Genomic DNA, 13,132 nt, shown 5'->3' on the forward strand with positions numbered 1-13,132 from the left:
TCTTTTTGTAAAAAAAGCAGTTAAGACAAAACATTCTGATTTGAGTTTTGATTTAACTGTGCATGCTAATAATTTTCTTGTGCACTTTAAATTTAATTGATCGAGGTGAATGAATCAGAGACAGGCAAGTACTGTCAGTGTCATCTCAACCGTGTGATAGATGGACAATTAGTACATGATATTTGTTCCATACTTTAAAAAGGTTAAAAAGATTCAATTGAATCATGAAGCCAAATCAAAAACAAGTCCTGAACATTTTCAAATTGCAAAAGACAGACTGAAGTTAAGAATTGCCTGACAAGAACAAAATACTTTTGTCTGTAAAACGTTTTTAGTTCTCCTTTACCGCTAATGCAAGTCACTGCCCGAGAACATAGTGACAGAAAACCACACAATCTGCGCTACAACAACCCACATGAACGAATGGTCAAATAAGACCATCAGCTCCCTGAACTAAATATTTCAATAGTTTCAGTTACAATGGAAAAGGTTGCTCTCAATTGTGAGCCAATACTTATTAGCAAGCCATGAGTTGAAGGATGAAATAGAACTGGGTGCAAGCTCTGAGGTATGGAGCAAAATTTTGCGTGAGCTGAAGTTTACAAACCGAGAAATATAGCAAACAGGAGGAGTAGGTCATTCAGCCCTTTGGGTGTGGCCTGCCATTCAATCACAGCTGATCATCGAAGTCAGTAGCCTGTTCCCACTTTCACCCCATATCCTTGGATCCCTTTAGTGCCAAGAACTACACATTTTGTGTCCTAGCCTCAACTGCTTTGTGGCAGAAAATTCCACAGGTTCATCCCTCTCTAGGTGAAGAAACTTCTCCTCATCTCAGAACTGAAGGGCCTATCCCACACGTTTAAACTGTGTAAAAAAAAACAAATTTGAATGCAATTGAAACAACTGAGGAAATGCTTTCGGATACTTGAATAGCTGAGATAGACTACAGTTGCAGGGTGGTGTCATCACAACTGCACAAGACTCTGCAGCTGCAACACTGCTGGCAGTTCTGTTTATCCCACACTAGATAGGCGGTCATGACACTTGACGAGACTTACAAAAGGTGACGTTATCAGCAATGAATAAATTTAGCTAAATTGGAATTAGGAAAATTGGAAAAGCTATTATTTTCTTTCAAACAGTAGACACTAATGGGAGATTTAATTGACATGTTTGAAGTTTGAGTCCCCTCGTGAATAGGAGGAATCTATTTCCCTTAGCAGGGACATCAATAAGCAGAAGGTCTAGATGTAATGCAATTAGTACAATGACTGGAGGACAACTAAGGGAGATTTGATTTCACGCAAAGGATGATGCGGATCTGGAAGTGTTGAAAGGGTGGTAACAGCAAAAACCCTCGCTGCATCGTTATGAATGGGAGGCTACATGTTTTAAATTATCTTTTAGTTTCCAGATCAATTATGGCAATGAACAAGGGCATGTGATTGACAAGGGAAGTAAATGATATTGGGCAGAGGCAAGCAAGTGCTATTGAAGCCACAAACAGATCGCTCAAGTCCTCTGTGGTGAAGAGGAAGTGGCCAACTCCAGTTCCTACTTATTATAATCTTACGGTCTCCTGAATGTCTACTAGCTCCGGCTGGAGACAAACCAGTGATCTAGTTGTCCAAGGAACACGGGCCCCGGCCAAAACCTATTTACTAAGATGCAAAATCTAACTCCTGGACACCAAAGAGAAGGCAGCTTGTCTAATTGCTTGAAGACTTAGGGGCAGATTTTCAACCTGCCAGACAGTTATTACGCCACTGCAGATGGGAGTTCCACTTGGGAACCTTGCAGAATCCCCTTTGTAGCAGACTCTGAAGGAATTGCCTGAGCAATTGAATACTCCACTGGGCAATTCTTTAACATTAGGATCCTTCCAAAGGTCTTCAGCTAAACTGGAGACTTGGGATAGTTTGATAAAATTGAAGTATTTACGCCAAGAAATGTTAAACTATTAATGTCCAACAATTTCATTTTCGGGAGGAGAGTGAGAGCGGGAGACAGAGAGCACCAGGAGGCTGCCAGGAAGGTAAGGTTTTTCCCACTTTAAAAAGCTTACCACGAGTGGGAGTGGTCTTCATTTATTTAGGCAGGGTGGTAGTGATGGGAGATTTTAATTTTCCCAACATTGACTGGGAATCACTCTGTTAGGGGTCAAGACGGAGCGGAATTTGTAAGGTGTGTCCAGGAGGGTTTTCTAGAGCAGTATGTACGTAGTCCAACTCAGGAAGGGGCCATACTGGACCTGGTTTGGGGAATGAAACCAGCCAGGGCTACTTTGGAAATAGCGACCACAATTCCGTAAGTTTTACAATACTCATGGACAATGATGGGAGTGGTCCAAAAGGAAGAGTTCTAAACTGGGGGAAGGCCAACTATACCAAGATTCAGCAAGATCTGGGGAATGTAGATTGGGAGAAACTGTTTGAAGGTAAATCCACATTTGATATGTGGGAGGCTTTTAAAAGAGAGGGTGATTAGCGTTCAGGAGAGACATGTTCCTGTGAAAATGAGGAATAGAAATGGCAAGATTAGGGAACCATGGATGACAGGTGAAATTGTGAGACTAGCCATGAGGAAAAAGGAAGCATACATGAGGTCTAGGCGACTGAAGACAAACAAAGCTTTGGAAGAATATGGGAAATGTAGAGCAAATCTGAAACAAGGGATTAAGCGGGCTAAGAGAGCACATGAGATATTGCTGGCAAAGATGGTTAAGGAAAATCCCAAAGCCTTTTATTCATATATAAAGAGCAAGAGGGTAACTAGAGAAAGGATTGGCCTACTTAAGGACAAAGAAGGAAAGTTATGCGCTGAGTCAGAGAAAATGGGTGGCATTCTTAACGAGTACTTTGCATCAGTATTCACTGAGGACAGGGACATGACAGATGTTGAGGTTATGGACAGATGTTTGCTTCCTCTAGGTCAAGTTGACATAAGGAGGGAGGAAGTGTTGGATATTCTAAAAGACATTAAGGTGGACAAGTCCCCTGGTCCAGATGGGATCTATCCCAGGTTCTTGAGGGAATTGAGAGAGGAAATAGCCGGGGCCTTAACAGATATCTTTGCAGCCTTAGACACTGGTGAGGTCCCGGAGGACTGGAGACTTGCTAATGTTGTCTGTGTTTAAGAAGGGTAGCAAGGATAATCCAGGCAATTATCAACCGGTGAGCCTGACATCAGTGGTTGGGAAGCTACTGGAGAAAATACTGAGGGATAGGATCTATTCCCATTTGGAAGAAAATGGGCTTATCAGTGATCGACAACATGGTTTTGTGCAGGGAAGGTCATGTCTTACCAACTTGATAGAATTCTTTGAGGACGTGACCAAGTTGATAGATGAGGGAATGGCTGTCATATGCATGGACTTCAGCAACGGGTTTGATAAGGTTCCCCATGGCAGGCTGATGGAGAAAGTGAAGTCACATGGGGTCCAGGGTGTGCTAGCTAGATGGATTAAAAAACTGGCTGGGCAACAGGAGACAGAGTGTAGTAGTGGAAGGGGGTTTCTCAAATTGGAAACCTGTAACCAGTGGTGTTCCACAGGGATCTGTGCTGGGACCACTGTTGTTTGTGATATACATAAATGATTTGGAGGAAGGTGTAGGTGGTCTGATCAGCAAGTTTGCACATGACACGAAGATTGGTGGAGTAGCAGATAGTGAAGGGGACTGTCAGAGATTACAGCAGAATATAGATAGATTAGAGAGTTGGGCAGATAAACGCTAGGAGGAGTTCAATCCGGGCAAATATGAGGTAATGCATTTTGGAAGATCTAATTCAAGGGCAAACTATACAGTAAGTGGAAAAGTCCGAGGGAAAACTGATGAACAGAGAGATCTGAGTGTTCAGGTCCATTGTTCCCTCAAGGTGGCAATGCAGGTCAATAGGGTGGTCACACGGCATGCTTTCCTTCATCGTACGGGGTATTGAGTACAAGAGTTGGCAGGTCATGTTACAGTTGTATAAGACTTTGGTTCAGCCACATTCGGAGTACTGTATACAGTTCTGGTCGCCACATTACCAAAAGGATGTGGACACTTTGGAGAGGGTGTAGAGGAGGTTCACCAGGATGTTGCCTGGTACGGAGGGTGCTCGCTATGAAGAGAGGTCGAGTAGATTAGGATTATTTACATTAGAACGACGGAGATAGAGGGGGGACCTGATTGAGGTCTACAAAATCATGAGGGGTATGGACAGGGTGGATAGCAAGAAGCTTTCTCCCCCCCAGAGTGGGGAACTCAATTACTAGGGGTCATGAGTTCAAAGTGAGAAGAGGAAAGTTTAAGGGAGATATGTGTGGAAAGTTCTTTATGCAGAGGGTGGTGGGTGCCTGGAACGCGTTGCCAGTGTGGTAGACGCAGGCACGTTAGCGTCTTTTAAGATGTATCTGGACAGGTACATGGTTGGGTGGAGAGCAAATGGACACAGACCCTTAGAAAACAAATGGCAGGTTAGACAGACGATCTCGATCGGCGTAGGCCTGGAGGGCCGAACGGCCTGTTCCTGTGCTGTAATTTTCTTTGTTCTTTAATAACAGACCCCATATTTAACTATCTCACACTCAACTATCCTCATTATTACATAAAGGACGTGCCATTATAATTAAAAGCTTCTCACATGTTGTGAATTACTTGAGATGCATTGACCATGTCAAAACTTTATGTGTAACCATTAAACTGCGCACTCACTAGACCCTAGAGTGCGTGTTTGGGGTGATGGCTTTTGGCAAAAGCGTGCATCAACTATAGTTTTAAAAAACTAATTTGTGTCTGTTGTCTTGCGCCAATTTAAATGCTCTGGTGCTTAGGAAATTAACGATTTTCCCATGTGCTGTGGTTTTAAGTTGAATGGACTGTTAATTATTTTCCTGGGTATCACCTAATAATGGATTTAATAAGAATGAAAAAAGCAGATTTTTTCTGGAAGTGTCCTTGGTCAATTTTATCCCAAGAACTGAATTATGGTTTGAAAGTTAGGGGTGAAATAATTTAAAATTCACTTCAATCTGTGTCAAGCAACGGACCAAACCTGTTCATAATTTAACACCTTCTGCACAGTATCAAAACAGACTATGCAGGATAAACAACGTTCTAGGTTTGAGTGAAATATACAAGTGCAGTTGACCAAATTTGATTTCAACAACATTAAAGCTATTCACACACTTATGCCACAAAAATGCATGCTTGATTCAGGTGGGCTCGGAGATTACTGGAATAAATGTTACATAAACAAGCAGAAAAAAAACAAGCCAGGAACTACCCCTTTCGGTCCCCAAAATCAGTCCCGATAAGGTGTGCTCAGTAGGATTTATAAAAATAGTCATTTGGTTTTTCCAGCTTTCAAAAAGTAACAACATAGGAGACAGATCATACTTAAACTTCAGATTGGGGTATCGTGACTTCCCGATACCACAACATTGGGAGGCAATTGCCTGCAGTGTGGTTTGACAACAGCCTAGACTCATTTTCACATCTCCCTACTGAAAGAGTTTGTTCCCCCACACAGCACTTCAAATGGTCTAGTTAACTGGGATCAAAACCTCCACATGAAAAGAAAGCAAAATATGTCAACATGCCCAACTTTGCACCATATCACTGAAATTACTTCACAAAAACAAAACTAACCTGCCCTCTGACAACAGGTCTCAATTTCCAGAACTTGAACAGCAGGGGTAAAATTTTAGTTAGCTACCAGGAATGCACTAAGCCAGTTACAACCAATAAATTACACACAATTGCAGATGAATCAAAATACATTGTATTTATTATTTTCTTGACTCTTCACCTTCCGACTACCTCAAAACAAAATGATTTTTGAATATTAGCCAACCTACCCAATATCAATGAGAGGTGGCTTCTCACGCCCTCTTTTGTAGCAAAGATGCATTTCTGGGCTTTTCAAACTCCCAAAATTCAAGTTTGCCTGAAGTCCCGTAGGGGTAGTTTCGATACAAGTGTAACCTTCTGGTACATTTTCTCCTGCTGATTTGATGATGACAGCAAGATCTGTTATTGGTGCTTTTGGTCCAGTTGACTTAGTCTCTGATATAGTGATTTCTTCCTCCAATGGTGTAGATGTGTCAGTCAGGCCTGCAACTACAAAGTAGTCACTAACCCTGGGGCCTTTATCGTCAATCATGGCCGGTCTTCCTAAGAGAGGACAAAAGCAGAAACTTAGCAATTCTTCACATTATGCGTATAGACAGTACAAAGATACATATAATTTCTACCATTTTAGATGAACATGGCAACTCCTTGCTTTTAAAATCTGAATTCTTTACGGTGCAATTAAGATGGTTTGCTTTCAGCTGTGAAGGCACTTCACTAATTACTGTCAAGTTACTTTTCAAACCTCTTATAACTAGAAGGCATCGAAGCTGCGTTATATTCCAGTGAAATATTTCCCTCCAAATGGCCATAATTAATTATATAGGTGACAATTAAATGCCAAGAAGCCGTCAAAGGGCCAGACGGTCTACTTCCGTACCTGTTTCCTATGTTTCTATCCGCACTGAAAATATACACTGAGCTTTCAACAAAGTGGTAACTTTTTAAAAAATTCATTCATGGGATGTGGGCATCACTGGTTAAGCTAGCACTTATTGCCCATAGTAATTGGCGACAGGGCAGTTAAGAGGCAACCACATTGAGTCTGAAGTCACATGTAGTGCAGACCAGGTAAAGATGGCAGATTTCCTTCCCATGAAGGCATTAGTGAGCCAGATGAGTAACTCCAACAATCAGCAATGGTTTTAATGGTCATCATTGAACTCTTAATTGCAGATTTTTATCTAATACAAATTCCACCATCTGCCACAGTGAGATACGAACCTCAGTGCCCAGAATATCATCTGGGTCTCCAGATTAACATTCCAGTGCAAACACCACTAGTCTACAGTCTAAATCACAGTTTACATTCCCTTCCCGAGCTAGCAACTGTTGCACTGAAGCCAATCTACCCTAGATGAGATAACTCTCCAGAGACTGACAAAAGACCCAAGGTTGCCTTCATCAAAATCGTTTGAGCACAGAACATTCCCCATCATCGAATATTTCTGAGAGCTATTTGTAATTCTATAGCTGTGTCTATTTCAGTTTACTCTGTATGCAAGGTGAAATAGATTCACAAGTCTAAGACACCCTGCCAAGGCATGCAAAAACAGAGGAGATGGTAGTGTAAAAATCACTTCAGAGGAACTGGTCGAGTCAAAGAAGATCAAAAAGCTTTTCACAATAGAACTATCTTCAAAATTTCAGAGAAGGTCAAATTTTGTTAGCTGCCTGAAATACATCAAACCACAAACATCTTTAGATGCAGTGCTGCTGGAACAAAGTATAAGCCTAAGAATTATTGAGTAAGAAAATATATCTTTCATTTTTTTAAAAAAAATTTGTCAGCCTCCAGGATAGCATCAGTTGCAAAGTACAAAAGAGGGGACAGAGAATCAGTGGAATTCAGCTGCGAACAACCAAATGGATAAAAAAAACAGAATTGGCATCACAGGAAAACAGTTAAGTGACTGGAAGCAGATTGTATGAAAATTGTAAAACAGGGAGATAGATAGGTTGTTCAGTTAAAGGTTGACAGATTATTGGGGGTAGACAGCAATGTGGATCTCATTGAATGAAACAGCAGATTCAAGGCACCATTCATTTTGTGTTCTCTTGCCCTCTAACAAATTGTTATCTAACAACTGCACTGAATTTTGATCATTTTCAGCTCAGTCCTTACAAAAACTTCAACAGAGCTGCTCCCATAAAGGTCACTGCAAAATGGCTGAATGAATCCACAAAGGTAGACTTACACACATACAAATTTCTCCTCCTAAAACCTTCCCAAGCCAAAGAAATCTTTAGGATTTATTTAAAACATGCCTTTCATAACTAACAGATAGTAAGAACTGCAGATGCTGGAGTCAGAGATAACACATTGTAGAGCTGGAAGTAAACAGCAGGCCAGACAGCATCAGAGGAGCAGGAAAGCTGTTGTTTCAGGTCAGGACCCTACTTCAGAAAAATTCAGATTAAAAAAAACTAACATGTTAGAACAGCTTCTAAACAAGAGATTTACTTCTATCACACTGGACTGTTGCATCAGAACAAGTGATACTCCTGACCATTCACTAATTTTGGGAAATGGCCCAAATTTACTTGATGGTACCAATTCAGATCCTCATAAATCCTCAGTGAAAGTACTGTCCAACTGGTAAAGATCAGATCTCTTCACCATCTCTAATTTTCATACTGCATTCCCAACATACAGTATTCGATGGCCAGAAATCTAATTGTCCAACATAACCCTAAGTTAACTTATTGACCCCAGATTCTAATACCTTGGTTACCTACTTGTACCTGTGTAGCACTGCCTTAAGGTCATTTCCAATGGCAACCCTTAATCAGGCCTGTTATTGCTGGATAGAACTACTCAATCTTCTTCTAACTGGCCTTATATTTTGTATGCTTATAAATTTCAGCTCCCCAAAACACTAATACCCATATCGTAAGTCATACAACACCCGTTAACTGCGCTGCGCTTGCTCCCGGTCTGGCAGCAACTCAATTTTGAAAAGCTCATGCTCGTTTTCAAATCCATCCATGATCTCAGCCAAAGCTGTGGTTAACCTCCTCCAGGCCCACATTCTTCAGACCATGAGATAGCAAGAGTTGCCAATGCTGGAGTCGGAGACAACACAGCGTGGAGCTGGAGGAACACAGGTCAGGTAGCATCAGAGGAGCAGGAAAGCTGATGTTTTGGGTCAGGACTGAGGAAGACTCCAGACCCAAAACGTCAACTTTCCTGCTCCTCTGATGCTGCCTGACCTGCTGTGTTCCTCCAGCTTCATGCTATGCTGTCTTCTTCAGATCATGCCTCTTTTGTGAAAACTCATTTCAGCACCAGTGATTGACTTTTCAGCTGCCTAAGCCAGAAAGTCAAAACTGCCACTTCCTCATTTCTCCTCAAAACCTGGGTCCGATCAAGCTGTCGGCTATTTGCCTGAACCTGATGGAAGTAAAATGAATTACATTCACAGTGCTTTAAAGCGCCTTATGGACACCCTACAGTATGTTAAGATGCCACGTAAATACAAATCTGTATTACTTAGATGGTGCAAAAAGTTTTTAATTTCCAAGCGTTTGACTTTCCATATCATTATTTCCTAACTTCTTCTCAGGCAATCTGCAAAGCAATCCAGTGGAGGCACAACAGGCTTGGTAGTTTTCATACAATGCAGAAAAGTGATGGCAACATATTCATATCATTGCAGACATCAGACGACATAATGAAACAAAATTCTTGAAGGGTTCAATCAGGTAGGTGCTGCAAAGGTTCTGCCTGGCCAGAGAGTCTACATCTTGGGCTGACTGATCTTTTATTCTGAGACAGCCATTTTATGACTGAGTGAAGAGCAAAAACCCAAAGGGTTCTGAACACTGAGACACTGCCTGGTCAGAGGATATTTTCAAATCAGCCACTAGCAGAGTCCAAGTGAGTTTTAGTTACTAAAGGAATCAAAAAGTAAGGACAGCTTGACAAACATACAGGAGATAGAAGATCAAATGAACCAGCACACTTGAAGGGCTGAAGAGCTCACTCATTTTTCATGTTCTCAACCATTTTTCCTTCCACTGACGCTACCCAACTTTGAATGTTATCAGCATTTTTTTGTCTTAACTTAAATTTGGGATTGGCTGCTCACTTGATTCACCATGATAGAACACACATCACACAAATGCACTTGGAGTCCCATTTCTTATGAACATAATCAATTCAATGTGCCTTTTACACTGTGCCAAATACTTTCAAGGCATGGGGGAGAAAAAAAATGAAAGATAAAATAATATTAAAAGCTAGTTGAATAGTTAGAAAGCACAGGAAGTATTTGTTACTTCATCCTTCACTGGAAGCCATCATACCACATTTTACACTGGCATACTGAAACTGGAGAATCTTTCCCATTCTTAGAACAATGACTAAGAATGCTTAATCCAAAACTACAGCGGTTTCTCAAAGAAAGAAACAGCAAAAAAGGTTGTTTTATTTTATATTTGTTTCTGGTTTACTCTGTGTATGTTGGGAGGTGCAATCAATTACCTTAATAGTACAGGGCCTATTAAAACTGCTATTAAGGGGAGAAAACAAAACTTGAAACATAAACCAAACTAGCCACAAAGCAAGACAAATCATGGTACAGTCACTGACAGATTGAGCATGTTAAAATGTTAAATGCTACAAGAATGCTGCAATGTGCTTCACTTCATATTGTTGCTTTTTTCAATTCACAAGATTAAACACTAGCTTTTTTTTAAATATACACATTGCCGTACAACACTGGCCTTCAAAGAAAGAATACACTTCATTCACCCATGATACATGCTCTAGTGATTAAAATATTCCCTAAAATAAAGCCAATAGCAAATGACTTTTAACAGTGGAAACCACAGAATAGCATTTATTGGGACTCAGACATACAGAAGTGTGCTTTATAAAATCATGCCCCAAAACCCAATACGTGAAAGGTTACACTTCGATCACATCCTCATGTACAAACCAGAGGACAACATACAATCTCAAACTAAGCTTAGGGTGACTAAACATCATGGTTTTGCCAGCATAATTCAGGTTTATGACGAAAGGTCCCTGTGACTTGTCAGTTTTCTCCAGATTGCAAAAATATCTGAATTCTCAGCCTTCCTCTTCAACCAGGCCTTCATATTCCACCAAGGTTTGGCAGAACCAAAATAGGAGCACTTCTCCAACTATGGGACACCCTGGCAATTCAAATACCATCCACTCTTTGTCCATTAAGATGCCACAGCAGTACAGTCCTGCATGCGTACACAAAGACATCTTCCCTGCTCATTTCATCAGAATGTTCCAAGATATCAATCAGCAATTCTGAGGAGGACGAGTTGGAGAAACGCTAATTTATAGGGTTTTTTCAATGAGTCCCAGAATTGACTTTGAAATTCTGGTCACCCTAATCATGCTATTGCACGCAGCTATAGAGATCAGGGTTGAGTTTAACAGCAGCGATTGAGATCATCTTATACTTGACTGCTTTGTGGCTGGGCATTCTCCCTACAACTTGATCAATGTTTTCACCAGTACAATGCAATGAGATTGGCCAGAGACCCTTCAGTTTGACACCTAGGTAACAATCACGAGCTGGAACAGGTATTTTTTTTAGGCCTCTTCACCACAATTCACTTTTGCAAAGGTGCACACACTACTCACTAAACATTAAAAACAGACACTTTCCTAAGCTCACTGTTGAGACAACCAGTTGAAGTAATCAGGCAGCTATTATAAGTTTAAGTACATTAGGCATACTTCACCTGACCAATATATCTCTGCAATACAATTAAAAATCAGTCGGTCAAAGGACAGATTCCAGATAGAAAATTTTAAAGCGACTCTTGGCTATGTATTTCTTCACGTAAGCCCTGCTGCCAAGAGAAGGATGGATTTTAACCCAGGGTTTTTGCAATTAGATTGCAGTTGGTCTTATCTTATTGCTTTATTTATCTCCACATGTTGCATCAGTTTTCTTTTAAAATATATAGCCATTGACAATAGTTGATCTACTATATCCATTACAAAATCTATTATTTAATTTCTCCTGGCCTCGACCCAACCTTCTATTTGCCTTTTCATCCTTTCATTGGCTAAGAAACTTTTAACTTTCTTCAGATATGACAAAATAATTCAACTTGAAACATTAACTGTTTCACTCCACAGACCTAGCCTCTTCAGGTTTTATTAAACTTTAATCATTTTAGATAGGAGTCTTACTTGAACCAAATCAGATACTTCAGAGAAAAGGTCATAGCATCATACAGAACAGAGACAGATCTTTCATTCCAACCTGAGGCAATGGCCTAGTGGCATCATTGCTGGACTGTTAATCCAGAGACCCAGGTAATGTTCGAGGGATCTGGTTGTGAATCCCACCATGGCAGATAGTGGAATTTGAATTCAATTAAAAAATCCCAATGGCCATCCTTACGTGGTCTACATGTGACTCCAGACCCACAGCAATGTGGATGACTAAGGATAAGCAAAGAGTAATATATGCTGGTATAGCCAGCAACACTTAATCCCATGAATGAATCAAGAATAAAAGATACAGTCCATACTGACCAGGTTTCGTAAAATGAACTAGTTTCATCTGCCTGTGTTTGGCACATATCCCTCTAAGCCCTTCCTATTCATCTACCATCCACCCCCAACATGAAAAAGACCTTGGGTATTCAACCTATCCATGCCCGTCATGATTTCCTAAGTCTCTAAGGTCACTCCTTAGCCTTCAACACTCCAGACAAAAATGCCCCAGTCTATCCAGCTTCTCCTTCTAACCGAGACCCTCAAGTCCCAGCAACATCTTTCTAAACTTTCTCATACCATTTCGAGTTCAACAATATCTTGCCTACAGCAGGGTGATGGAGACTGTATGAAGTATTCTAAAAGTGGCCTGACCAACTTCCTGTACAGCTGGAACACGACATCCCAACTCCAATGCTCAATACTTTAAACAATGAAGACTAGCATGCCAAATGCTGCCTTCAACAACCTGTTTCCCTGTGATGCCACTTCCAAGAAACTAAAAACGTGCTCCCCTATTTCAGTCTGTTCAAGAACACTCCCCAGGATTCTACCTTTGTGTGTATAAATCCTACCATGGTTTGCCTTACCAAATTAAACTCCATCTGCCACTCCTTAGCCCATTGGTCCATCTGATCAAGATTTCATTGTCTCTTAGATACCCTTCTTAACAGTCCACTATAACACTAATTTTGGTGTCGTCTGCAAACTTACTAACTATATCTCCCATGTGCTCATCCAAATCACTAATCTAAGTGACAAACAGCGGGCCTATAAGAGATCCTCATCACCAACAGCGAGTCGCAGGGCTCTAATTCGAACAACCCTCAACCACCACCCTCTGTTTTCTACCGTTAAGATAGGCAATTGGATACAAAACTCTCTTCCTGAATCCCACATGATCGAACCTTACTAACCAGTTTACCATGCAGGACCTTGTCAGAGATCTTGCTCAAATCCACGTAGGCAATGTCTACCACTCGCTCCACCTTCATCTATCTTCTTCGTAATCTCTTTG

General features: G+C 40.9%; 1 protein-coding gene across 3 annotated transcripts in view; it reads right to left on the bottom strand.

Moving 5' to 3' along the window:
* Window positions 1–13,132, bottom strand: part of dennd4c (DENN/MADD domain containing 4C) — a 134,470-nt gene that overhangs the window by 76,708 nt on the left and 44,630 nt on the right. For all 3 annotated transcript variants that reach the window (XM_048525575.2, XM_048525567.2, XM_048525582.2), the window contains one exon: window positions 5,846–6,161. In XM_048525575.2, coding sequence (XP_048381532.1) covers window positions 5,846–6,150 — 305 coding nt within the window. In that variant the 5' untranslated portion in view covers window positions 6,151–6,161. The remainder of the gene's footprint in view (window positions 1–5,845; window positions 6,162–13,132) is intronic.

This window comes from Stegostoma tigrinum, chromosome 3 (genome assembly GCF_030684315.1).
Source record: "Stegostoma tigrinum isolate sSteTig4 chromosome 3, sSteTig4.hap1, whole genome shotgun sequence".
Lineage (NCBI taxonomy): Eukaryota > Metazoa > Chordata > Chondrichthyes > Orectolobiformes > Stegostomatidae > Stegostoma > Stegostoma tigrinum.